At 54.9% G+C, this 26,789-nt stretch overlaps 6 protein-coding genes across 6 annotated transcripts; 4 read left to right on the top strand and 2 right to left on the bottom strand.

The window, feature by feature from the left end:
- Positions 1-8,189: 8,189 nt before the first annotated feature.
- On the top strand, positions 8,190-8,969 carry KVR01_013489 (uncharacterized protein; the record flags this gene model as incomplete). The annotated part of the gene is made up of 1 exon (XM_044781518.1): positions 8,190-8,969. One exon carries the CDS (start codon positions 8,190-8,192, stop codon positions 8,967-8,969), a length of 780 nt encoding a protein of 259 aa, XP_044637570.1.
- A 3,676-nt stretch (positions 8,970-12,645) lies between these two features.
- KVR01_013469 (uncharacterized protein) lies at positions 12,646-14,717 on the top strand. The gene has a single exon (XM_044792396.1). The coding sequence runs from the start codon at positions 12,728-12,730 to the stop codon at positions 14,441-14,443; it is 1,716 nt and encodes a 571-aa protein (XP_044637550.1). The 5' UTR covers positions 12,646-12,727; the 3' UTR covers positions 14,444-14,717.
- Positions 14,718-16,150: 1,433 nt separating this feature from the next.
- On the top strand, positions 16,151-17,226 carry KVR01_013466 (uncharacterized protein; the record flags this gene model as incomplete). Its single annotated transcript, XM_044788055.1, has 4 exons — positions 16,151-16,261; positions 16,344-16,514; positions 16,762-17,071; positions 17,132-17,226. 4 exons carry the CDS (start codon positions 16,151-16,153, stop codon positions 17,224-17,226), a joined length of 687 nt encoding a protein of 228 aa, XP_044637547.1.
- Positions 17,227-18,057: 831 nt separating this feature from the next.
- KVR01_013468 (uncharacterized protein) lies at positions 18,058-19,818 on the bottom strand. Its single transcript, XM_044785632.1, has 2 exons — positions 19,261-19,818; positions 18,058-19,149 (listed from the first exon to the last, which is right to left on the bottom strand). The coding sequence occupies exons 1-2, from the start codon at positions 19,679-19,681 to the stop codon at positions 18,314-18,316; spliced, it is 1,257 nt and encodes a 418-aa protein (XP_044637549.1). The 5' UTR covers positions 19,682-19,818; the 3' UTR covers positions 18,058-18,313.
- An 81-nt stretch (positions 19,819-19,899) lies between these two features.
- Positions 19,900-21,409, top strand: KVR01_013493 (uncharacterized protein). Its single transcript, XM_044788020.1, has 2 exons — positions 19,900-20,700; positions 20,771-21,409. The coding sequence occupies exons 1-2, from the start codon at positions 19,970-19,972 to the stop codon at positions 21,348-21,350; spliced, it is 1,311 nt and encodes a 436-aa protein (XP_044637574.1). The 5' UTR covers positions 19,900-19,969; the 3' UTR covers positions 21,351-21,409.
- A 373-nt stretch (positions 21,410-21,782) lies between these two features.
- On the bottom strand, positions 21,783-25,644 carry KVR01_013481 (uncharacterized protein). Its single transcript, XM_044784875.1, has 2 exons — positions 23,033-25,644; positions 21,783-22,955 (listed from the first exon to the last, which is right to left on the bottom strand). Exons 1-2 carry the CDS (start codon positions 23,525-23,527, stop codon positions 22,356-22,358), a joined length of 1,095 nt encoding a protein of 364 aa, XP_044637562.1. The 5' UTR covers positions 23,528-25,644; the 3' UTR covers positions 21,783-22,355.
- Positions 25,645-26,789: the final 1,145 nt, after the last annotated feature.

The following is a 26,789-nucleotide window of genomic DNA, read 5'->3' as shown; positions in this document are numbered from 1 at the left end:
GTATCTCTTTTTCTGTTGCCTGAGTAATGTCAAACGTTCCTGTCTTGTTTTCGGTACTCAGTTATTGCACGGGAAAAATAGATGAGAAGCAGCCGGCATGGACAGCCATCATGCTGTGCTAAGCAGGTCATCTTCGGGAGCGATGCTCAACTGCAAGAGAAGCAAGGACAGCATTGATAATATGCTGTGGTTTCATAGAGTATTGACAGAGATCATTGTTTTTACAGTTCTGGAAAGTATGAGATTCAGCCTTTCTAGCCTCTTTTTCATAGTCGTATCTACGATAGCTACGATGACTCTGCCGGCAGTCTGATCACCTCAACAGTGTCTGGCGCTGTTGTGGGACACGCCATCAGGGTGTTTGCTTGATTATGCTAGCTTGAAGGTGAATAGAGACCACTACATTGTTCACACTATACATGATCCTGTGTGTGATAGCAACCCCGGCAGCGCGCGCCATCGATGTAGGATAGTGGACCAGATGGCAAGTCTTCAACGAGCCCGGGCCTCGTTTCGATCAAGTTCGGGTCCGCGATCATGTGCCGATGCTGAGGGGGAAAAAGGGCAGCTAGTAACTATTATCAGGTCCCGGGTTGCAAATGACTCGGAGAGTGCCGTCCTTCGCCATGGCCCCAGCAGCAATAACAACCTAGTTGACACGGGGTCCGGGGTTTGAGGCTGCTCGATGAGGCCGTCACTCAGGACTCAACGTCGACCAGGCCATGACCATAAGCCTAATTACAGACGATGCCGGCCAGCCTGGGGTAGCCATGATTCATCCCGAGAGCTCCCTATCTGTGCGTGCCACTACTAATGAGGGAGGCGGCGTTGAGATCCCAGTCGCATCTCCCTTTTTGTGTACGTACAGACGCAGAAGGTATTCCTTGTAATATGACTTCTGTGCTGTTCGATCAAGGGCTCGATCATCACACAAAGCCCCGTAGCTCAAGGTTGCAATGAACGGATGGCATGAGCAGGAAAGTCGTGAAAGTGCCAGATATGATGGGAGATCGATGTTCCCTGCCTTCGGGGTCTCTGAGAGAATTCCCGGATGGTTCTGTCTGGTCGAGGGCATTTTAGCCGGTATTCAACTGAGAATAGCCCCGGGTGATTCATGAGAAGCAGCTTGCGGCCTCTGCTTCGGGTGAACCAAGTTCATTATGCGCAGGCTTTTTGGGGTGGAGGGTTTGAAAACACCCGACGCATGCTTGAGCAGGTTACTTTAATGTCTGTAGTCGACGAGCACCTCTTCCTTCTCATCCCCCTTCCGAGTCCACATTCTACTGGGTACCTAGGTAGACTCCTGCGGCTACGGGACACCCTAGGGTAGCCGCCTGTAGTCTAACCTCCTCCTATATACGGGCATACTTACTTAAGTACTTACTTACTTGAATAGGTACTTCAGTACCTAGATGCACAGCATGCGGTAGTTTCCTATATCATAATTTGAACCTCTGCTGAGTCTCCAATCGGATGAGCTCCTACATACCATCAGCTAATGTGACTACTTAGTCTTAATTAGAAGAGGCTGCATCCGCCCGCTGAGATCAAACCAATTTTGGACCACCTGGGCCCCATCCCGCCCATAAAATACGCAGCGCATGATACCTAGACATGATGACCACTCAACACAGCTGAAACTATGGGGCGATACTCTCATTAAAGATGTGCTTATCCAGGTCCCTTCTATATCCCCGATAGGTCCTCGCTTATGCACAAATGCAAGGGAGTGTAACACAACAAACAGGGAAGTAAGGTACTTTCACTCGAAAGTATTCAACGCGTCACTCCTAAGCAACCGTTACCATAAACTTCAAATTCGACTTCGAATTCAACTTCTTAAGGCGACGGCCTTCGGCCGGAGGACCAGAGGGGCTCCACCCAGGAGGGTTGGTCACTAATAGCTACACAACCCTTACCAGAGCCATCCGCTCCACAACTAGTACCCTTAAGGAGAGAAGGGGGGAGAGAGAGAGAGAGAGGGAGAGAATAGTACCACTTATAGGGGGCACAAGGATTTTTAGTGGTTTTTAGTGGGAGAAACGAAAAGAAGAGGAGAAAGTTAAAAATAGGAGATAGCCCTAGGGGCTTACCGCCTTGCTCGCTATATAAAGTCCCCAACCAATCTCTTAGCAATAACAGAGATTTTTAGACGCGTCAAGGCCAGTCAACAAACAACAAACCGCGTTTAAAGGGACGATTCTAAAAGTTGATAATAACTTTAGAAAGAGTAAACAGAGAGGTACTTTAACCTTCCCGTCTACCAAGCACACTCTATACTAGATTTAGGTGGTGTGGTTGCTCAAAGTCTGGGCAAGAAGTGGTACGTACTCAAAACACACCTCGGGGATTTAGAAGACACCGCTTATCCAGCCATGCCATCGTGCGTGCAACATGAAGTGCCTAAGATGAATCATGAGGTATGTGTAACCCTGGGCCTAAAGCCAGTCAGTCGGCTCTAGCCTGAGAGCGAGCTTCTGAAATAGCTTCTAGATGACGGGCCGCGTCGAGCTAGCGGGTTCTAGAACGCGCAATTATTTCCATCGTCAGTCTTGGCCAGATCAAATCATCGTGAGGGTTCAGCGGCACTCATTCAGTGACCAAGTGTGAAAGTGAATGAAGTGCAGCTGTGTGCCCAGGTGGCTTGACGCGGTCCTGATGACCTGCAGAGGGGGCAGATCATTGCGTTCGTCTCATGCATCAGAACCGTCTGGGTTAGCGTCAGTGTTGTAGATCATAGTCTCGAACCAAACATTGCATCGAAGATCGCCAGGTTGTATCATTGAAGAACATTCCCAGAATGACGAGTATCACTTGAGACAGCGGTGTCGAGGCTGTCACCCAGGCTGGTTGGCTGGATGGAGTAGCATTTGCAACCCCTTCAACCCCTTGCACCCCCGGGACCCGTGTTCCAGACACAGAAGTGTAGCCGTCCGGCAAAATGCCTGAATGCTCGAGTTTACGGCACGCCTAGGAGGATGAGGGCTGCCACGGATGTTTACTGTGTTGGTGGCACAGTGACCAGACTAGATTCAAGGTCTCCCAACAAAAGACTTCGATGGTTGCCCGAGTATCGTGGAGTACCGGAATATCTGAGAGGGCGGGCCGTTGCCTTGCAAATAAGATGAGGATGACCAGGGTCTGACGAGAACATTAAGCCGTGCATGACCGCTATTACTAGCTACCTAGGTACTCATCTGAGGTTCCCATTTTCTAACATATATGAGCTTGCTTGGGAATCAAGTTAAAACACTTTAAACCTTGGGCGACCAACATTTGAGTCAGCCTGGTACACGGAACAGGGAAATAAATTGGCAAGACTCATGGCGCAAACCGTTTAGACCACGGTCTCGGTTTGCCAACAATATTGGGAGCCTGAACACCGTCCTAGACGTCAGGAGTGCAATTTCGGACTAGCCTCATGACTGCAATGGCAACGTTGATTCCCAGCATCGTGTGAGATAATTCAGGGGTCAGTGAGAGTCCAGGTTTTGTCACGGAAGCCGCGTCGGTCAATACAACTGGCATAGCACGGTGGATGGCAGGCCGGGTTGGTTGTCACATCACCAATGATTGATGGCTCTGCTGTCCCGGAATTCAGCTGGGCAGGGCTGCGATCCAGGAATCTGGTCGCGGTGGCTCAATATCCATGATTTGTTCTCAAGTAGAGACCTGCAGCGACGCCATGTCCGCATCCCTCGGCGCCGAACATTGCACGAGTCACTCGTGCCTGGAGAGGAGTGGTGTTAGTAAATAGAATGGGAGTTGTCTTTTTTTTTTGTCTCCCTCTTTTCTTTTTGGTACGCTGCATTATGCCGCTCTACGTGTCTGCGGCATGAGTGCAGCAGACATCAGATCATCCCAGCAGCCCAGGCAATATTGAGCCTCGCATGCCTCAGCGGGTGCCACAATACCACAGTGGGGAGCAAATCTGAGATCGCCCGTCCTGCCGACGATGTTGCGTAGAGCTGCGAGACACATTTTGACTGCAACGGTGGCTGTTGCCACCCTGTTGTTACAGTCACTCCGAAACCACCGCATGGGTGCCTCGAAGGTTTGGCTGCACGCAGCATCTGCTCCCGGACTGAGGCAAAGCCGATCGTGGCCCAGACCCTGGAGTTGGTGTGAGCGTCTTCGTTGACCCAACTACCCCGATCGATGACGGGCAGGCTGGACGCAACCCAATGCACACAAAAGAAGGGATGGGGCCCGATGGAGTAATTTGGCCAAGTCTGGGCCGGTGGGTCCCTTGTGGGTCCCTTGTTCCACGGTGCAGCTGCAGTGGCCCAAGCTCCTGCCGCAGCGGGACCCACCCCTCCCTCCCAATGCCTGCCTGGACCTGGCAGTCTGGTAGCAGCAACCTTGGAAGTAGACTAAAAACCACCTCGTTCGAGACTACGGAGTACTTCGTTCGAAGTTGACCTGTCAACCCAGACGTCACGTCTGATTTGACACGCGATGGTCCGAATCTTCAGACCCATCCATCCATGCCGTCAATCCTCTCCCTCTCAGCACTCTTGCTCACCCACCTCTCGTCTTCCCTTAAGCTGTCTCGGGGTATGGTCCATGCCTAGCTGGCCCGCCCGACACAGGATGCCATACTAACAAAAAAACTAACAAATTCCCCGCGTATGTAACCACCTAATCTGCAGCCCAACATGCTCTGAGCAAATCGCATCGTTATTCCTATCACGACAAGGCCACAGATGCCCGGGACCGGTTGGCATGGCCCGCTCTAGCTGTCGGCCCTGCCCAGTGTCTCCTCCGCCCGACCATCAGACGCCTGCTTGTGTCAGCTAGACAGCTAGAACGCCTCGAGGACCTGCCTGCCTGCCTGCGGCCATCCATGCGCTGCTACGTGCAGACGCAATCACCCTGCTGCGACGCTGACAGGCCGGGCTCAGACCCAAAATTCCGGGTAACCAGAGCACAACGTTCCTGGTCCTGCGCCTCGTGCGATACTGACGGGCGGTGGCTGCATCACCGGTGTTTGCTCCCGCTGAGGCCCTCGTCCCTCCACCGCCTCCACCTTCCCTCCACGTCTTCCACCCTCAACTGCCACCCGTCCCGGAAGCCTGGCAGCACCTTGCCGCCGTCACTTGGCTACCAGGATGTCGACACCCGTTCCACAGTCATCACCTGGACACAGGCGTACGGGAGTCTGCACGAGGACGGTCGGCGGTCCCGCATCCGTGTGTGTGTCCCGTGATATGCTCTGCGGTCAGGCCGTCCGCGACTTAGAGGGCAGGCTGGAGCCGCTCCAAGTCTGATACATGACGAGCACGAACAGTGCGTAGGCCGGAATGGACCGAAGCCTATCACCTGCATGTCCCTCTTGTCAGACTGAACAGTTGCCCGAGACCCGGTTTCTGGGTCACCTTTAATGGCCTGACCACCATGTCGCCCTTACTGTTACCATATCCATCTGCAGAATGGAAGCAGCAGAAAGCAACACAGCAACTTGTCTCGGACACGCAGATAGCCGCTCAACATGTTAGCCCTGGACTCGGCGAAAATCATCACACTGGCTGTGAGCATGGGGTTGAGACCCGTCCTAGAAATGTTGCAGTTGCAGCTCGACCCTATTGCAAAGGACACTGTACGCCAAAAGTGCATTAGCATGCCAGGCGAGCTTCGTGTCAAAGCCTCGCATGGCAATGGCCATCCTTCAGACGCACGCACCATCACAGCGGTGCATTCTGCACGCTCGTCACTCCTTGGCTCTCTGCGTCAACCGGTTGTGTTCCGTGCACGTACCCTCGGCCATCGACGGCGAAATCAGACCGAAATCAGACCTTGATTACCTAGGCACTCAAAAGCCATCTGAAGACACATGCCAGCCTTGGCCTGGCCGTAGACGAAGCTTTCTGCTAGGCAGGACGGTTCACTGCCCCAGAGTCGACTCTTGGCTCGAAACAGGGCCACAACAGTTAAAGCAGGGATGCCCTCCGCATCCGAATTGTTCACAATGGGCATCCCAATGAGGTATTTATGTAGGGCAATACCTCATGAACAGGCTTGAAGTCGCTGCGGCACCATTGTCAACAGCCGAGCCCCTGGCAAAGGTGATAGGACCCGGAACGTGTGGCTTGCCTGTCTGCCGACAAAAAGCATGTCGCTACAACCTCACTGGTGGGTCGAAACCAATATGCTTCAGCGGCTTCGGATCCTTAATGCTTTCTAGATTGCGTCGTGGGAAGACGGGGAGTACTTCGAAACGTGCCGCCGTGATACGATTCCTGCCAGCAGCTACTACAGCAGGCGGCAGCAAGCTCCCACCGCCACGTGGCAGGGAAGCAGAATATGTACTCTTCAATGACCTAAATTTACCAGGGGCTATCTCCTCACTTCATACGGAGTGCACTTGTCGAACTTGTATGTCGGTTGGGGCGACGCCTGGAAAGCTGTCCGCATCAATCAAGTCAGCCAAGACTTCTGCCATATGCAGCGAGCTGCCTGTCTCGAGGATGGATTTCAGGTCTTACGAGGGAGCTTAGCATTCGATTCCTGCTTGCGTTGGATGCAGGTTGCCGAGCTTGCTCAATCTGTTCCATCAGAGAAGCGTTGGTCCGTTCACACAGATACACCCTGGTTGCCCGGTACGTAGAACGCATGGAAGCTGCAGCTCTGCATGGCATCCTGGCTCATTGGACGGTAGAGCGAGGAACCGGCAGCCCCCTACGAGCAGTACTCCATACTGACAACCCAGCACCCGGTCAACGCCTCTTCAGGAAAGGGAAAAAAATACACCACTGGTATGGCTTCATGCACTTATTTCTACCTTAGGCGGCTTATGGTGCTAATTTTCGCACTTAGACTTCAGCAAACCCCCTTGATCACAGCTGCGATCTAATTCTCTTACATCCAAGGGTGCTCATGGTGTCTCGGCCAGCGCCTGAGTGAAGGTGACCGTTCCTGGAAGTCCATCCAACTCAAACTCTGTTGCGGGCTACTTTCTATAACACACACCGGTAAGTACCGTTCCATGAGGGACCCTTGTATACCCGAGGTGTGCCATGTCCTGCAGTCTTAGCAAACATGCATGCCAATCTTTCCCTAAATTCGAGCCTGCAGGTCGCCAGATATCAAGACCGTCCCCACCACTGCGCACCTTCGCTTCGAGGCCGCCTTTTTCCCTCTTCATTCTTTGCAACGACGGCACACCGATGTTTTTTCCTGACTGGCCTTGTCTGTATCTCGTTCCACCAGACGCAGCTCGCAAAGACTGGTCGACCCAAAGCAACACTACGCATTGGTTGATGATGCCTGCTCAAGCCCACCGCTCCTGCGCCTAACCGTTCGTTTGTACCACTGTAACCAGCGATCGCAACTTAGGAATTTTCTCGGTCAGGGACAGGGAAGCCGCTTACGATTCCATCTTCATTCTGTTCTCCGATCTCCGAGACTCTGCCTGGAACAGACAACCACTGGCTCGTCGCTGCAGATTTGTCGAGGCAGATACCCAGGGCACCTCAGTTCGACCCCGACAGGAGCGGTTTCCAGTTACACAATACTCTCTCTGCACGTTACGTGTGCTACGACTGATCTAGTGTAAGTGCACATGCTTGTCTGTCTAAGCTCTCGGCTCCGCTTGCTGATCGCTCGACAACTAGCTCCCTCATAAAAACCATCTTCGGTCCTTCGAGGTCCCATATCTGCGGTTGCCCAGTGCTCGGATTACACCACATGATCTTGAAATCAGTATGGACGCCATGACCAGCCCATGGAACCAATGGCCTGCGCCTGGTACGCCTCAAGCAGGCTTTTACTCTGATTTCAAGCCAACAAGTCCTAGTGATCGACGTGTAGCGCGCATTACAACTTCACCAAATTTTCCCCAGGGAAACACAGCGCGTCAGTTTCCTTCTTCATCGCTCGCGCCTCGAAGAGAGTCATTTCATAGCAGCCATGCGAGCACTCCGTCACCTCTAGAATGGCCTTCGCCAACCTCTCTACCCAACTACAATTTCTCCCGTACACTGGGCACAGGGCCGAGAGGCTCCCAATATGAATTTAGAAGCTCCCCAACACGGCATAGTGCCTTGGCCAGTGAGAGTTGTGACACGGCCTTGTCTGGAGAAGGAAGAGTTCGAGACAAAGGCCGGGTTCTGGGAACGGCCGGAAACTATGTACCAGCGAGTGTTCCACGGTCGTTGGATCACGACGCGCCGACAAGCCGAGTCGAAGGCATGATACCAACACCGAGGCCGACCTGGCCAACCCCGCCCCCTCCAGCACCGGCGCCCCCAATCAGCGGGCCGCAGACTCCTCGCCAGCACTCGAAGAGCGTGACCGTACGCTCGCTGCTTAACGACGACATGACTCCCAAAGAGCTGAGGTATGACTTGTGCGTACGGCAACAGCCGGCTAACGCGCGGTCATGCGGACTGGGCGACAGGGACAGGCGGGTCATCGACCCGCCTCCGATCCTACAGCTTAAGATCGATGCTCCGTGGCTCTCGCGTCAGGAGGTCAGCCGCAAGCTGAGGACACCATCATACGTTGTCCACTGCTCGATCTGGAGTCCGGACGGGGAGGAGGACATGTCAGGGATGCCGGACGACTACACGAGACAGAAGCGATTGATGGGCAACCTTGTCGCGTCCCCCTTTGTCGGGTTTGACGAGCGTGGGGAGGAAGGGTGTTTCTTCTGTTTCCCAGACATCTCATGCCGTACCCCTGGGAGGTTCAGGCTCAAGTTCGTGCTGGTCGTCCTGGAGTGGCCCTTGCGGCCGAACGCGAAATCAATGATCAGGGCCGAGCTACTCTCGGACGTCTTTCAGACGTACAGTGCCAAGGAGTTCCCCGGAATGTTAGAGTCGTCCGCGCTCGCCAAGGCCTTGAAGCATCAAGGCTGCAACATACCCACGAAGAAGGGCAACGAAAAGACCGGCAAGAGAGACGACAGCGAGGAAAACTCGGGCGGGGAAGATTCCCCACGCAAGCGAGCAAGAAACGACAGCCTGTGAGAACCCTGTCCACTCCTCACACAGCCGGAGCTGTCGCTCATAGTTGGGTCTTGCAGTATACGGTGCCGGCTGTGACGCGTTCCCGGTGCAAATTACGGTTGGACCTCAGCTTATCCGTTATACTGTCTGGCCGTCACTTCTCGGATACCCTCCCCTTTCTCGACATTATTAATTTTCTTGTCTCGTATTTGAGCCGAGGCTCCCCTTGCGAGACCGACGGAAAATTGACGCACGAAAGACTCCCCTTGTAATGGTTACCGGCATGAGCAGGACGATAATTGGGTGTGCTGCTTGCGAACGAAGGACGAAATGGGGTTTAGAAGGAGCGGTGGGGCGTTTGTTACATTGAGTGCCTAGTGTAACCACCAGCAGGGTGCAGTCCTAATGTGGCAACCGAACAAGATTCGTCTTGTGACGGGACCTGTCGGGAAGGTCTATCTGTTTTGGCGTCAGGGCTGGATTGGGGGTGGTGGGCGAGGTCTAGACGATCGCATATACAACAAGGGCGCCGATACTAGATTTGTCGGGCAGAACAAAACACGCTGGCGTTGCACGATGACGGACAGGGAAAAGTTTTGGACGATTTGTGACTGGAGATTGCTCCACTGTGAGACCAGCATGTTGGTTTAGGTTCACCTAGCCATTTGGCTCTGGGTCCGTCGGTTCTCTCAGGCCTAAGGATACTTGTGGGATGTGGCAGCAGGCCATCCAAAGGCCAAGGCCATAGTTGGGAGTCGAGATTTTGGCGGCCGCTATAGCTTCTTTCGGGTGTGATGGCAGATATCACCGAAAATGGCATTTCTTGCGCCCGAACCATCAAGAACGCCATGAAAGCTTGAAAGACGGGCCAAGCTCACGCCTCGGCCAATACCGTACGCACTGTAGGTCTGTACAATTGGGATAGGCGGAAAACCTTAAAAGGCACAATGCGGATGCTGGTGGCCGTGCTCGCTGAGACGTCGGGATGAGAGTGGCCACCGCCAAGTGACCTCAACAAGAGACGTCACACTGGGAGGGGCGATCAGACGAGAATCACTCTTGCCAGCCAACACAAGAGCGACACACGACGCGAGAGGACAGAAATAAATAAAATCACGACAGCATCGCGTCTAAACCTCCAGCGGGTATGAACGCGTCTCCCCTGCTCCTAGTTTCCAATGCCACGTTTCGTGTCGGCAAGTTCCAGCCACCCGGCGTGCTTGTGACGACGGGTCGGTGGGCGGCTGGCTTGTTTCGTTGACAGGGCATAAGAGGCAACTAATTACTTACCGTAAGGGTATGGGTGTGAAACGGCCCGGCACCGTGCCGAATGCCATTCCCCAGTTTCCGGCCAGCCCCTCAGCCCTTTCACTGGCCTCCCCCCATCATTGTACAGTACATGAAATAAAATCTCCGGCGAGATCCTGACCTTTCCGTGTCACGCTAACAATCCGTGCCTTTGGTTGGCGCGATTTCCTTAGGGTTTATTACCTTGCCCATCCCGGCAAGCCTCGGCCCCGCGGACACAGGCAGCTGAGAAGAAGAGGTCTCATTCTGGCGACGTTTCTGCCGCAGGCCTGCACGTCACCATCGGGACCGGGTTTCCGCCCGGAGGGGAGGGGCCTGCAGGGAACCTGTTTGAGCTTGAAGTCCCGCTGCGGGCTTGGACGAACGAGATCGGACGACACCTGCGAGGGCCAGGTCGTATCCGGTCGGTGGTGGCGTGGCATGGGTCGAGGAGGGCACGCGAGCTTGTCAGCCTCGTTTTGGACGTGGGTCTTGTCCGAGCCGCACAGGCTGACAGTCGGACGGAGATGCGATGTGGTATGTGCAATGGCCTGATGTTCGACGATGAAACAAAATCGATGTTGGAGCAAAGAGAACCCGATCACCAAGCTTCGGAAGTCAACACCCTGAGGGTACCACCCTGAGGGTACCAAACTCGAGGTGAACAAAGGAGACGCGAGCGGAGTGCGAGCCAACAGTTCAACCGATCATTCTTCGCGGTCATGCGACCCGTCTTGGGGAGTCAGCGGGACCGTGCCTATCCTTCTACCCAAGAACCTGTTTCCAAGACCTCGCCTCCCCTTGCTTCTTACCCAATATGCTCTACGGAGTAAACCTCCGGGGAACCGGACCTGAATCCCCAGGGCAGCCCTGCCCCGTCTTCGCCTAGTGAGCCACCCCCGGGGAAAGTCTCGGATCGAATGGCCTCCTGGTAGGGCATCAAGGATTGTCTGCCTTATCTGAACTTTGTGGACAACCCCTTAGATCCACGGCGGCGGGAACATCGCTGTTCGTGAGGGGATGAGAAGATCATCGCAGCTTTCATCTATATCAAACGACAAACCGAGAATTAAGGTTTACCATTTACCTACACACTAGAGACCACAAGTTCGTCGATGAGCTCCCGCGTATCTGGCTCTAATGCTGCAGGGCGGCAAACCCGAACGTCCGTGGATCACTCGTGACAGACGTCTCAAATGTGGTTGCCAAAAGGTTTGCAGCCTCTCCCTCAAGTGCTATGAGTACCCTAAGCAGGCAGGCAGGGTGCATTTTGTGATATCCGCCATGGGCAGGTGTAACAGGTCTTAATTAAACTCTATATATTCCAAGTTTCAAGTTCTGAAGTATAGTGATGATGTGTGCATCATTGCATTTTGTAAGACTTTTGTGGTTTGTGTGGTTCTGACGGGTTGTGTAAATTATTTACATTCTCCGTATCTGCGTGCAGACGGACCTGTTATATATGTCAGGTACTACTGCTGTACGCAGTCTATGCATGCGACCGAAACACGATTGAGACATTATGTCTACCATGCCCATAGGCATCACGGCATATTCGAAGAGAGTATACATGTATAGCCTATTGATTTAAGTGGTGGCTACTCGGATGAACAGGCTATAGACTCGTGGCTTTTAAGGTTTTGCAGGCCTTATATAGCCGGGAACTTCACTATTACGCTCTGCAGAAGGGAGCATACTTATGCATATCTGGTTTCGCTTCTATTCCGCATACGTCCGGGGACATACATGGCGGCTTGATACGGCGGTAAACGCTCAAGACCATAATTATGCATGTAAAATTAAAAACTATAGGTTAATTCATGTGTATAATGATGCTCCTCTTAAGTTGATTCCATCCATTGGAAAGCCCCTGCCCAACATGCATAGATTCGGAACTCTCTACCTCAGGCCCACTGCGATCATATAGTGATGCTTGGTTCAACCCTTCGCCGGAAAGAAAATCATCCACTCTGTAGTTGTCTCATAAACCCATTGGATAGCATAAGAGCTATTTCTGAGCTCCAACTTTGCGAGAGCCCCAATGCTATTCTTTCGCATGGCGATATTACATCCGTTTGGAGGCGTTCTCTCGCCGCTCACAGGGAATTGAAATCTTGTGGTACTACAACAAGATGCGGGTGAACAAATGAGTCCAGTTAAGCACCTAGGCACCTGATAGGTAGGTACCCAGGTACCTCTGAATGTGGTTGTGTAAGTCGACTTATACCAGAAGTGGGCCACGTGGTGTACGGGAGTACCTGTTGATCGACCCCTGTACCCTGCCCCTTGCCCCCTGCCCCCGGCCCCCGGCCCTCAGTGGCTGCCGGCCCCGGCTGCCCGATGCTGTTTAGGAGCCGGGCCACGTCTGTCTGTGCGACTCGACCGAATCAAATCAAAACAAACCGGACGAGCGAGGTCAAGGGACGTTACCAGGGTGGTACTCCGTACACGGGCATCGTCCTCTGTCTTGCATATGACTTTGGCAAGGAGACATGTCGTCTTCCTCGTCAGCGTCAGCACTCAACCGCTCGCGGTCGCTGAGACAGCCCACTGCAGGCCTCAGCAGGGGCCTGAAGAAGGACGAAGCCTCGGTCCAAGCCTCAAACAACGTCAACACTGCCGCCGCCGCCGCCGCCGCCAATGTCGCCGCCGCCACCACCAACAAGGGCGTCCCCGCCGCAGGAAGGACATCCCCGAGCAGGCTCCCAAAGCCCCCCGGCGGCACTTCGATAGCGACACGAACACGCGCGGCCACCGCTGGCAAGGCGAGCGGCATCCCATCCGCTGCTGCTTCAGGGACCAGGAGCAGGCCGACGTCGGGCATCTTCGGCCGGTCTGACAGCCTCGCAGAACCTTCAAAGAGCGCCAGGCCGGCTCGGCCGGCTCCCATATCAACCACCAGGCTGATCCGTCCCTCCTCCCGGCCTGCGCCAACCTCGTCAGAGCCATCGCCGACCACTCCCTCGCGGTCCTCGCCCTCGAGAGTGACTCCACCAAAGCCGACGGCGACGGCGACGGCGACGGCATCCCCATCGCCTGTGCGGACAGCATCGCAGCGCACAAACACACACATACGGGCAAAGTCGTCCGCGACGGCCCTAAACTCAGCCACCGTCCTGCGCCCTCCGCGACCGCCATCAGCAGCTGCCTCGGTGGCCTCGACCTCGACCTCGACCTCCACGACCAACACCACAGCAACCGCCGCGCCCAAGAAGCCCATCGGCCGGGCCAACATCATAGCAGCAACGCGGGCAGGTCATCTCCGCCAAGAATCCGCACCGACACACAACACCAGGCCCACCACCACGACCACTGCGCCGGCAGCCGATGCGCCGCGTCTCAAGCCCGCATTCAACACCCTCCAGCAGCACTACAGCCCCGCCCGCAACCTCGCGCCGAAGCCCCTGACCTCGTCCTACCTCGCGCCCCCTTCGCCCTCCAAACTCCCCGCGAACGTCGCCATTTCCTCCGAGACCGCCCGGCTGCAGACCGAGCTGCTGCAGCTCCACCTCCTCCATCGCGACGCCGACGCCGTGGCTGCCTCGTGGCATGCGAGCGCGAGGCAGAGGCTGGGCTCGAGGTTCGCAGAGCTGGCCCGTGCCGGCGAGGACGTTCGCAAGGAGGAGGCAGTGGTTGAGGAGGCCAGGAATCTTGCTGCGCTGGTGGCCTGGGGCGGCGGCGGCGGCGGCGGCGGCAGGGAGCTCGATGGGAAGATCCAGGTGCTGGACGCCGTTCTCTCCGGGGTTTGGAGCCTGGGTGAGCCGAATGGGCGGTACACGCGCGCTGTGAGGAAGTTTGAGAAGTGGGTGGACCAGACAAGGCGGGCCGTTGAAGCGCGACGGGTCGCCGGCGGGCTCGGCGCCCTCATGGACGACGGCGAGGTCGGCTTCATCAGCGAGCTGGACCCAGCCTGGAGGGATGAGGTGTCGTCCATGGCGCGGAAGCTGGATTCCTGGCGTAGGCAGCTGGGACAGCTCGAGAGCGGCGTGTTTGATGGCGACCGGGGCGAGGATTTCAAGTCCTGCAGCCTGACGAGAATCCTGTCTGGGTGCCGGAGTCAGGTACACGGCATGCTTGCTGAGCTGGACTTGATGGAGCAGATCGAGCGGGACGCCCTTGCGCAGGAGACGGCTTGGATCAGGAATATGAACCGCGGTGATGATGAAAGTGATACCCCGAGGGCTGGAGCGATCTGGCGAGCATTTTGATGGAAGTCTGGCATGGCATTGAGCACAGCATGGCGTTTAAGTGGCTTGAATTGAGGCCATGGTTGGTAATGGGGAGCTCTCAAGCAAGGATATGAGTGTAGTCTTCACTGCATTTTTATTACCATGAGCGAGTAGGCAACTCGGTATGATGGAGGATTTGTTGAGAGACAAATCGACGAATCGTTGCTCCCAATTCCAACTCCCAAACATATTTTCGAGGTCAACCTAAAAGGTCTTAGGTTTTTGAGTGAGGGCCCTCTTCAGGCTACTTGACACGCCCATCATATCAGTACTCACGTTGTATCATAGCACTGATCACAACCATCATAATAGTAGTGCAATAATATTCCAAATATGTCACAGGCATCGTTGCCAAGCCATTATCCCTCCTCACAACCAGCTTCCCCCACAAGATGTTGATCACAAAGAATGCAATCCCGTACGAGGTAGTCCGTACGTACAGGATAACCTTGGAACCGCAGTAGGTGTGAGGTTTCCTCTTGTCAATTCTGGCAGCCTGGGCCTTGTAACAACAGGACGGTCCCAATTCTGGTCCAGGATTGTCATGACCGCACTGTGGCTGCGATCGACGAAGTTGGCAGTGTACGCGACAGCGAGATACATTGGCAAAAAAGAAATCTTGAAAGCGCGTGTAGTCAGTCCCCTTACGGCTTTTCTAGATCAAGGTCAGATACACTAAGGGACCAGGTACAGTTTATATAGTTTCACTTTTATTCCATATGTGGTTTCGCTTCTATTCCGTATACGTCCGAGGACATACATGGCGCCTTCATACGGCGCCACACTTTTAGAGTAAGAGATTCTGTTTGAAGATCCCATTTCAGATCCTATGTGGCTTGTCTCAATTCTGCCTGATTGCTCTGGTAGCTTGAGGTCATGTTCTAGGGTATTTTTTCATTGCAGCAATTGAGGTTATCCCATAAATGGTTGGTACCACACGTACTTCAAGGTACTTAGCTAGCTCAAGAGCGAGCACTGCCCCGGTACTCCACTAAATAAATGGCATGGCTGGGTACTGGACTCGAGCAAAGGTACGGAGATTGTGAATAATGTGTAATGGCCTCAATGTACATGTCACCGTTCAAGTAAGACGGACAGTTTCACCATGTCTGCATATACAAGCACATTGACATAAGGCGCACCCGATCTGTATACCCATGACAATAATACACAAATCAAACTCATCCGGCCACACCTTTCGGTCAAAAGTGCGGCTGGCCCGGGGAACTCGGAGCGGTGAGCGGGAAACACGCAAACTGCCTTGACGCTTGTGACGCGCACTAGATTAGAAACACGTTTGTGGCTCTAACGGAACTTCGCAGAGGTATGCAAGGCCACGAGTCAATACCATGTTCACGGTGCCTTGGGGAAATCTTAGGCTGACGGCCGACAAAGTTTAAATGCAAACAAGCTTAGTGTGGTTGGTTCGTGGGCGTCGGTGCTCCCGCCGTGCTCACGCTGAGCAAAGCGGGACTGCGGCGCGTAGATTTGAACAAATACCTGTTCCGACTGAATACCCATGGTGTGAAGTCGATCTGTTATCACAAACTTTCGGCACCAGATTCAGATCCAAAACTCAACAACGAATATGCCACCGTAACTTGACCATCTCACTGCGTGGAGCGCACCGGACGCAGAAGGGACCAAGACACTGTCTACAATTCGCCGTCTTTTAGGCCACCTACTATGCCCGCATCGACAGCATATCTGGAGCCTGACGAGCGACACCAGATTTCTACGGCACGAGGTGCCATATTGGGGGTCTATCTGTTCGCCCTGCTCATATGCTCCTGTCGGGTGAGTGCCCCTTTTGTCATCCATATATCATGTGTGTCTTGCTGTGCAGACAGCAGCAACTGACAGCCGCCCTTTTCTCAAGCTCTACGTGCGAAAGTGCATATTACATGCCTTCCAGGCTGATGACTTCGCTTGTGTCGTGGCTATTTTCTCAACGACAGGATTTGCCGCGCTATCCCTTGCCGTCATCGAATATGGCGCCGGGCGCCATCTGGCTAACATTGCCCTGAGTGACGCGAGGATTTTCTACTATGTGCGTTCCCACGTGGAGTATACCATGGAGACCGAGGCATGCTTTTCTGTTGTGACCGCAAAACTTTGTTTCGGCTCTTCTGACGAGGATCGCTTGTTAGTTCTATTACGCCTTAACAGTGACGTTCGTAGCTTTCGCGTTCCCGATCAAGACGAGCCTCCTTCTTTACATACGACGGGTGGTGCCTGTCCGTGAGTCAATCCCTCTAGCGCACCATATGCAGAAAGCACTATAAACTGACCTTGAGGAAGCCTATGTCAAGAAACTGTCCCTCTGGATATGGTGCTTTCTGTTGGTCTTTACAGTTAGTGCCTGCATAGTGGACGCCTTTTTCTGCAATCCGCCACGATATGTGTATGACGTTGACTGGGTCTCGCGGCCCGATCGCTCCGAGCACTGTCTTCCAGACAACATCTCTTATGGGCTGTTGGTTTACCAAGGCGCGCTGTCTTTTGTGACCGACTTGGCCATCTTCATGCTTCCCATCCCGGCGTTATACAAAATGACCACGGCATCAAAGGGCAAGTATATTGCATTATTTACCATCTTCGCGAGCGGTAAGTAGCCATTGACAGAAGAACACTCACTTCCAACGCTGATTTCTCGCGCGGGCTCAGCCGCTGTCGCGAGCATTACTCCCATTATCAGGCTTCAGAATGCTAAGTTCCAGAGAGATACCGGTGTAACAGACCTGACATGTAATTTCCCCTAATCCCAGTTTCGAAACCATATGCTAATATAAGATGCAGTCTATTCTCTGCCGTTGCTCTACTGGACCAATGTCGAGTATAATATGGGGATGGTCGCGGGGTCGATGGGATGCTTGCGACCCCTTATTGTCAAACTAGTCGGACACATATCCTCCAAATCTCGCCACACATCTACTTCCGCCCCTAACAGTGGCGAGGATGGAAGCGAGCTCGCTCAAAAACAACCCCCATGGCGTGCTCGTGGGGCAGCAAGTCGTGTGCAAGGCGACAGTGTGTTACAGACGGGAATGCACGAGGACGTGCAAATACATGTGATAACAGTCGCACCGGCGGAAGCATCCGAAGCCAAGGGGGGACAGAAGACAATATCCCGCTGTTGATAACTTATAAATTAAAGTCCTGGACTCCCACACATTGTAATGAGTTTTGGCTGAACTGTTATTGCCTAATGTACCCCAAGGTACTAAATAAACATGCCCAAACGCGTCTCGTCTGGGCATGATTATTGCTTCACATTTAAGTGGCATCAATCGATACCAAAATGACTGCACATGTACCTTTGGTAAAATCAAGTGCCCATCAAAAAATATAACATCCTATAAGAGAGTGATGCCATACAAATGGTTATACAAGGTGAATTGCTAATACAACGTCATCTTCTAGACCACTGGCAAGCTGTTTAATCCCATGGTTGGTCAATCTATAGAATCAGGTAGGACATCTCACAGAGGCAGTCCTATAAGAAGTGTGATGGAAACTATTGGAGTTTGCATATTATTTAGTTAAAATGATATATGTTTATTGTATTTTACTTAACATTTTTTAAATGCTGGGCCGAAAGTATTTACTACTACATAAAGGTGCCGTGCATAGCTTCGGACGTGTACAGAAGAAAGGTGAAGCCAGTTGTATAATATGAGGCTGTAGCTCACACTGTAGGCTGTAGCCAATTGTTCCGCGTGGGGTCATCCCACATCAGGTTCCAAGATTGTTCCATTGTAGGCTCACCCGACGGAAATTATTCTATATATTCTGGTAGACCAGTCCACACTCGCTACCACACCGGAGCATTTGAGGTGATGCTGCCGTCTAGTCTTCATCATCGTCCTTGATCGACTCGAGATCCTCTCCGTCAGCAAGCCGGAACCACTCCCGGCTCAAAAGTTCCCGGTCCGCTCTGTCCCTGTCCGCCAGGTCTTGCCTCTCCGCTGCCATCTTCTCGAGCACCCCCATCTCCCGGCACGCCTCCTGCTCGCCCGTTATGGCCGCCTTGAGCAGGTACGTCCTCCTCTCCGGCGAGTCCCGCGGCCCCTCCATGAGGCGCGAGAGGTTCCAGAAGCCCTGCGGGTTGTCCAGCTCCAGCGCCGCCACGCGGTACATGTCCCTGGCCTCGTCGGTGCGTTTTTGCTTCTCTAGTATCCGCGCTTGCTCGAGTGCCCAGGTGACTTCCCACTCCCATCTCGGCTCGCGCGGCTCAGGCAGGCTCACGTAGTCTGGGTCAGAGCCTTTCTTGATATCGAAGCTAGGTCTTTCGCTGGCTTGCGAGGGCGCGCTAGACTTGGCCTTGGCCTCCCAGGCCTTCTCTGCCCTGCGGAATGAATCCAAGGCCTGCCTGTCGTGGGCCTGAGTCCCTTTCTTCGCAAAAGTTCTACCTTGTAGAGTAAGCGCATTGGGATCGGTGTCATTCTGTAACAATTTCTGGAAGCGGCTGTTCGCATCAATGAACATTTTGGACGCAGCTGCTTTCTTCTGCATAGCTGGTGGCATGCTGGTCAAGATGCGCGTAAGCGTCAAGGTGGAAGGGTTATACCCCAACTCAGACGCCGATCGCAGCATGTGTGTTCCGAGCTTCCATCGCGAGGCGGAGGTGTCAGCGATTAGAAGGATTGCTACCCAATGTAGGAGAAATACGGGTAGGTCAAAGTCTATAGCGTGTCAGTCCAGGTAAAACATTCAGTGAAGGGTAGATTGGCGATGTGAGAGACCACGACCAGAGTACAATCAGATAATCGCAGAGCTAATCGAAATGGGCCTACCCTTTTCAAGCCTCGGTCGCCAGGAGCTCTCACGTTGTGTGGCTGCAGACACGTAACGCTGGGCGGCCTCCATACACTGCAGAGGAGTCATGTGCTTGGCTCCCAGGCCCTCGATGCTGGCTGTCCAGTCCTTGATAGGTGGCACGTCGGCTGGTGAGAAGATCCATCTTGGCGGCTCATCACCCTTTGCAGATAATCTCGGTGATGCTGAGAGAGAAGGGGCTGGGCGGGCTGCCGGACGGGCTGCCGGACGGGTTATACGGAATTTTTGGGCGAAGTGCCGTTGTGTTGGACGATTTCCAGTCCGAGGCAATGGGCTATGTGCTGGTTGAGTAGATACAGCATATGAAGCTGTGCAGCGAGAAGAGAGTGAGAAGAAGCACCTCGTGGCCGGCTGGCCGGGGGTGATGAGTGAGCTCATGGGGTCATAGGCTTCTTTTTGAAGGGCCGATTCTGTTGAATTTTGATGCGTCTGCCACGGAGTTCCAGATGGTGAGCAGTAAAATGAATACCCTGCAGACCATCAACTCGTTGTGATCCACTCAGCTGAGAGCTCACACGTCTGGATGATTTGCAGTCGGGCCTGGGACGGGAGTGTCCTTGTGTCAACCCAGTACGGGTCGGCAACGCCCACTAGACCAATCAAGCCTGCACTGCAGCACCCACCCACCTGGCTCATTATCGATAAGGACCCTGGCAGAAAAGTTGAATGGGTTCCAATCTCATCGCATCTTTCAATGCCTTCTGCAACCAAACCCACTGGCAACCCCGCGAAGCACTACCCGCAAGTAACACAGGAATTTCATCATCAAGAATATCCCGGACCAACTCAATAATCCAGCCTTCTCATTCGAACGACAACATGCCGCCCAAGAAGGCCACGGCCAAGTCTGCAAAACCCAGACCCACGCCGGCACGCAAGGCGAAGGCACAGGCTGTAGAGGCACCATCAGAAGCAGACTCAGGCGACGACCTCGGGCCAGAAGCAGAGGTAGCAGCGACACCAGCAAGGAAACGCGGCAAGCGCAAGGCAAGCCAGGACGAGGGTGACGAGGTCGAGAGCCCGGGCGCCAAGAAGCCAAAAGTCTCGTCCTCCTCCGTCAGCCTCACCGAGACTGTGACCGAGTCGGGCAAAAAGGAGCACGCGCACAGGACTGTCAAGGTGGAGATACCCGTGTCGACGCCGGTGACGAAGCCATCAGGCAAGCACATCGTCTTCAACGACGACGACGGGCCCGCCGAGTTCTTCACGCCGCAGGAGGCACCCGCCCAGGACCTGCTGGACGCGCAGCTGTCTGAGGCGGCCGGGGCAGGAGGTGAGGCTGGGGAGGACGACAGGGAGAGCGACAGTGACGATGACGCCCCGGAGGCCGTCTCGACGCAGACCGCAGCAGCACAGGCAGCCAAGTCCGCCCAGGCGGCCACGAGAGCGGCGGAGAAGTAAGCCGGACCATGACAGTGCAATTTAAGAGGCGAGAGATTTTCTTTTTTGCTAACACATAGAACTCAGACAATTAGAGCAGCAGAAGCGCAAACGGCAGGAGCGTGACGCCCGGCTCAAGCAGCAGGCCGAGACGCGCAAGAAGCACCAGGCAGCGTCTGAAAAGAAGGCCGCCGCCGCCGCCGCCGCCGCAGCAGCAGCAGCAGCAGCAGATGCAGATGCTGAGGAAGAGGCAGAGGAGTCCCCGGAGCAGACCCCAGGCGCGCGCAGCCACCTCCCCAGCGTGTCCGCAGCCCCAACCCGCAAGCGGCTGGACAAGCGGTCGCTGCCGGACGTGCTGCCGGACGACTTCCTCGAGGCAGCCTCGGACGATGACGAGGATGGCAGCGACCAGGACGACGAGCAGGACGCCCGCAGGCCCAGGAAGCCCAAGTCCAGCACCCTCGCGAGGCAGATGGCCAAGGCCGGGTCGCGGCAGCCGCAGGACCAGCGCGTCGGGTCGACCGTGTACCGCGTGGCGCGGCGCCAGGAGGACCCGAGCCTCGCGCCCAAGGTGCACAGGCACTCGCAGAACGCGAAGAAGGTGCTGCTGCAGAGGCAGCGGCCGGTGGCGAGAAAGGGCGGGTTCCTGGTCAGGAAGCGCAAGTAGAAACGTGGCTTGAGAGGGCGGATGGGTTCGATAGGCTAATCACTATATAATGCCATGGCCACCTCCCCCCCCCCCCAAATTTCAAGTCGACGTGTCTCATCATGAATTTGTCTACGTAGAGCAAAGGCCCATCTAGCCGAGGGCCAGCCAGCGGCTCTCAGATCTGGGTCTGCTAACGCAACAAGGAGATGACCCATGACGATGTGCAAGCCCTGGCAGTCGAATGCAGAGAAACCGGCACTGGCCAACAGAATAGGATGGGAACCCCCAGAAACCGCCTGAACCGCGCATTTTGGCGACTGTCCGGGGCTGATGCACCGATTATCCGAGTTGAAAGCCCTTCTTCAATGACAATGAGCGCCCCGTTCATAGAATCTTTCGAGATCAAACATGTCCCCGTTGGACAATTCATCATTAAACAGGAAATTGAGCTATGGGTATTGCTGGTGTCCATCCATCATGGATGTGTTCATTCTTATTTATCTAGTGATTATCAATAAACCATGAGAGCATAGGTAGCATATGGTGTGTCCCGAAGAACATAGATATATCCAGTAAAGACCATGCCCAGGGATACATCTGGACAGGTGATGAGTGAAGCCCAAGTGGGTAAGGAGGCAATTTTCCAAAACGCCATATCTGTGCGAGGTGACCAGAGCCTCGGTCTACCTAACCGAGACCAGTATCGATTGGTCCCGAGACTTTCAAGCCTTCTGAAAGTCCCAAGCACGAGCCGCTACCCAAAGCCCAAGCCTTTTCACGTCTCTCAACCAAACAAGAGAGCCGACCCAAAAAAAAAATCGAAACGCCGTCCAAGAGCTGGAGCCTCCAGAGTGGGGAAGGTGTCCAGAAGAATAGAATGTAAACAGTAACAGTATAGTATGAGGGGTATCAAATCGCTTAGATGTCCAAGTATAGTCGTAGAGTAAAGGCGAAACTATGGCAGAAATGCCAACATGATGAAGCAAAGAACCGCGGCGATCAATGTCGGGCGTGGGTAGATTATCACAGAAGCCAACTCGCTGCCATGATCAACACCGTGGAGGGGAGCAACCATGACGGTCCTCGGCTTAGAGTCGAGAACCCGGCGCTGGTCACGATGGCCTCGGGCATGGTGGTATTTGCGAAACTGGGGCCGCATAGAGTGTTGACCTGCTCGGCGGCCGAATCATAGGTGTCGGCAATTGGCTGCCTTCGGTTCGCCGTGGCCACTTGGTAAATTTCCATGGTCTGCTGTAGGCAGGGTGCGCAGATGGGCACGGTACCGCCGGGCAGGGTGGAATTCAGAGGTAGATAGTAGAAGTATGTTTCCGTCGGGTTCGTCTGGTTTGTCACCGAGTTTCCGAAACAATAGACAGCTGTTTCCGGGTCCTTCAGACAGGTGGCACTGTATACGACCTGGTAGGAGATGAGACCCAGGTAAGCTTCCCTGATCATCGGGTTGTTGGCTTGATAGTCCTGGCCGCAATTGCTCGAGTCGGTCAAATTCCTTGCCACGGAGGCGAGATAATCGGTGCAGTGAATGCGGTCTGCCGCACACGCATGATCGAGCACGGTGGATATGCTGACAAGCGACTTCTCAGCCTCAAAAAATGACTGCGAGCTCTATATCGGGTTGTCAGTATCCAGAGGCCGGGCAAGCGTGCCGACAAGGGCAGTGACGGCGTGACGGGAGGCCTTACCTGAAGCATCAACGACACGGGATAGCACGCCTGCAACTCGGGATCGGCAAGCATGTTGTCAAAAAAGGATGGGCAGGTGGTGGAGGTGAAGTTTGTTGTTATGCCACCGTCAAAGGGGCTGGGTAGTGGGCTGGCGGTTGGCGACTGTGATATTGTGATCTCGAATGTGGTGGTAACTGAAGGGGCGGCCGTCGCCCTCCTCCGGAGCTCATTCTCTGGCGGATCCATGGTGATCCACCGTCCCTGGTCCAAGACTGGTACGTGTGTGTCCAGCAAGAGCGCCTCGGCCAGGTATGGAGCCTCTGTCGGCTGTGGCAACTCATCGATTGTGGTATGGGCCTTGTAGGCCAGCGCCGGCGAAGCCAGCGACAGCACAAGACCCAGGGCCATGGGCCATTGTATCCATGGCCTGTGGTGCCGGGCTGTGGATGAAGGCGCCGTGTCGGCGTGGGCAAGGTGGTCAGGGAGAGGGCTGGTGAGGATAGCCATGGTCATATCGTGGCTGCACAACACATTTGATTCATGTGAAACATAACCCGGTGACACAGGCGGCCCCAGGGTTTCCTCAACGAGTGACTGATGACCGACGGTAGCGGTCACCGAGGGAGGTGTATGAAAAGATCGACGTCGGGACGGTGGTCTCGTGGTGGTAAAAATGCAGACGATCGTCGCGCGATTACCCGGATTCGCTCTTGATCACCTCGTGGGGCGGGTTCGGCCCATGCCCTTTTAATGTAGCGCCAAGGTAGCGATAGCCCTCAGGTAGGGCCGGGACTCGGGAACGAAGACGGCTAGCAGGGCTGACCAAGGTAAAGCCTGAGGGGAGGAGGGGAGGAGGGGAGGGAGGGAGAGGCTAATCTTAAGAAGCTTGGGTCTGTCCAGGGCCTGCTCGAGGGCGAGAATAGCTTAGACGCGGACGGGTAAAATTAAGTCGCTTCCCGCAGAGCGGAAGGCCAAGCCAATAGGACACGCCAGACCGAAGCGACACTGTAGACGAAGAGACGCGGTGTAATGTGCAAAAGGGCAAGCTTGCGCAAGCAGCTGGAGAGCTAGGGTGATGACGCTCAGAGAAGAAAGCGTCTTTGTTTTCTAGCAGCGAGACGCAGGGCGAGGCGCGGGAACAACAACTGCGGGGGCGTGAGAGGGAAGCTCGAGGTCTGGGCCCAAGGTCGATATTCTGACTGATCAGATCAATAGCTCGAATGTCGGGCCGTTGAAAGGCTGCGAGAACCTTGGCCGTAGGATTCCTCTGGGAGTTAAATTTGGATGCGGCCGGGCGTGAGGCGTGAGGCGTGGGCACCAGGCTCTGGGGGGGGGGGCGCTACCAAAACCGGCCGTGGAGGAGGTGACGAGGCTCGAAAGGGCAAGAGGAGGAAAGAGGACGGCTCCTAGGCTGGCCGTATAGGGACTGGGTCAGACCTTGTTTGCTAGGCGACCCAGACAAAAGTCAAGTCGGTGGCAGACAGGTGGTTGGTGGGGATGGGGGAATTGGCAATTGGCAATGCAAGAAACAAGAAGAAACAAAACAAAACAAGAAGAAGGCCAACAAGCTCAAGGACACGAGGAATGGACAGACAGACGGACGGACAGGGCAGGGGAGGGTACTCGGACAGCAAGGTACGGGGTACGTACTCTGTTATACTGTCCAGTCCAAGAGAATTAATTCGGCGAGGACAGGAAAGGGCCCCCCCCGGAAGGGGAAGGTGTGTGCGTGAGTGTGTAATTGGTATGTGCTCAAGTACTTAAGTACTCTGTCTGGTATATGCTGTGGGTTGGGTGTGGGTGACCTGGCCCTGACCCTGGCCCTGGCCCTGGCCCTGGCCTCGGCAGAGCTTGGCCATGATGGATGAGCATTGAGGGGCCCGGCAGAGATGGGACGAGAGCGGGATTATTAGAGTGCATCACAGAATTCAATAACTCGTCAAGCCATTCCACTTGCAGAGGGCTGGCATGGGCAGGTGGGCTGAGATCCGAGCAGACCGCCACTCACCACGTACCTGACTACTGTGCGTAAGATTATAAGATGATTAGGTTGATAAGTTGGAGCAAGTTACCACACAGCGGGAAAAGAAGAAACCAACGACCAGACGACCAGACGACAGACGACCAGACCTGTGGGTAACGCGTGGCCCGGCGGTTACCCAGGCCTGCCAGGCCTGCCAGTCTGCCAGTCCGTCGATTGCCGATCTCTGCAAGAAATATGCACAACCCAGAGACTGTCGATCGTTTCTTCTAGACCTCCAAAGCCACCTCATTCCTCTGCCGAACGAGCACCGGATGTCTGGGAAGGGCCCCCACAAAACCCCAGGCCAGTTCAGTTGGCTGTGTGTGTGTGGGTGTGTATAATTAGTAGGAGGACCTGGAATTTGCAGCCCATAGCAGAGCTCGTCCTCTCAGAGGCGCCAGAGGCTCCCACCCGCAGGCTGGCAGGATCCTGGGAACCAGTGACTGATCGATTCCAGGTCTCCCACCAGGCTCATTTCGGCATGGCCAACAAATTCGGCCCCGTGTCCGGATTTTCCATCCCATCTTGCCAGCTCCCCACAGAGGGACCCTCCGGATCGACGAGCCGAGATCGACGACCGAAGGCCGGTCCATGCAATCGCCCTGGACAGCCCTGACACGTCCTGAGAGGGGGGAAAGAGGTCCTTTAGTTCCTGCGTGTATTTGCTCAGCCACATGGTTGTTGGGTTCCATGTGGGGCCCCCAATTACCGCGCCTGGAAATTGCATTCCTCCCCCTCCCCCCTTCATCATTCGTATGCGTGCATTCTGCGTGAAAAAATTCGACTCATCACACAGCCTGCTTCTGGTTGATATTCCAGAAGGACAACAGAGGGTCTTGGGCCTTGGGGCCCCTGAGCACGACAGGCCATGGTGAGGATGAGCCGAGCGCAGGGACCGTCGCACCGCAACAGTTTTTTCTTTTGTCTGAAATGGCCCGCCGGGCTGAGAATCATTAACGAAGGATCCAAGGAAGCTCAGGAACCGCCGCCGCCCATCCTTACACCACCGCGAGATTCCCACATTGGTGCCACCGGGGCTTATGCAGCCTCATCTGGATGTGGTGTGCTTGTGTGCCCGCCCCTCTGGCCCTCTGGCCCTCTGGCCCTGTGCCTGTTGCTGCGCCTCAGCTGCTCGCTGTTATTCCCGTCGCTGCTTGCCCGGCCCTGCAGGCCCTGCAGGCCCTGTCAGATTGTTGTTACCCGCCCAGGGCAAGCCACTCCACGCCGTCCTCTCGCAGCCCTGTCTCACTTGAAGGAATCCACGCCGCCTCTGGGGAAATCCTCCAAGTCAATAGTTGTCTTGTCGGGTCTGGGCCCTGGGCGGCCCTTGGCTAACTGCTGACCTACCTCCATCTATGTTTGTCTGCCAACAGGGTCCTGCAACAAGGGCCCGACATCATCATCAGGCCACTCTTGTCGCTCGCGGCCATGGCGGATGTGGCCCCAGTTCGACCCAGAAGCGTGTGTGTTAAACGCGTGTATGCATCCCCGTTGCCGGGACTTCACGCCCCAACGGCTCGCCCCAAGTGTCACTCGCCAACGAATCCTCCTGATTTGCTGCCCGCTCCGAGTTATCCACATGCGCAGGCAAGGGAGCCAGACAGAAAAACACATCTACCGTGCAGCCGGGACATTCACACCCAGATATTGTAGTCAAGCCCCACGATCGAGTCATCCTGTGCCGCTCTCGGGAGGAAAGCAACCGCACGTCTCGGACACACGAGATCTTAGGCCGTCCCCCCATAGCACCGC

The sequence above is a fragment of the Diaporthe batatas genome (genome assembly GCF_019321695.1).
Source record: "Diaporthe batatas strain CRI 302-4 chromosome Unknown Contig00027, whole genome shotgun sequence".
In the NCBI taxonomy this organism is placed as follows: Eukaryota; Fungi; Ascomycota; class Sordariomycetes; order Diaporthales; family Diaporthaceae; genus Diaporthe; species Diaporthe batatas.
This window is presented reverse-complemented; position numbering and strand designations above follow the sequence as displayed.

Coding starts and splice junctions, on each gene's coding strand:
- KVR01_013468 (XM_044785632.1), bottom strand. CDS start 19,681: ATGAGCTCACTCATCACCCCCGGCCAGCCGGCCACGAGGTGCTTCTTC. Junction 19,150..19,260: donor GCGACCGAGGCTTGAAAAGG/GTAGGCCCATTT, acceptor GACACGCTATAG/ACTTTGACCTACCCGTATTT.
- KVR01_013493 (XM_044788020.1), top strand. CDS start 19,970: ATGGGTTCCAATCTCATCGCATCTTTCAATGCCTTCTGCAACCAAACC. Junction 20,701..20,770: donor GCCACGAGAGCGGCGGAGAA/GTAAGCCGGACC, acceptor CATAGAACTCAG/ACAATTAGAGCAGCAGAAGC.
- KVR01_013481 (XM_044784875.1), bottom strand. CDS start 23,527: ATGACCATGGCTATCCTCACCAGCCCTCTCCCTGACCACCTTGCCCAC. Junction 22,956..23,032: donor CCGTGTCGTTGATGCTTCAG/GTAAGGCCTCCC, acceptor AACCCGATATAG/AGCTCGCAGTCATTTTTTGA.
- KVR01_013469 (XM_044792396.1), top strand. CDS start 12,728: ATGTCGTCTTCCTCGTCAGCGTCAGCACTCAACCGCTCGCGGTCGCTG.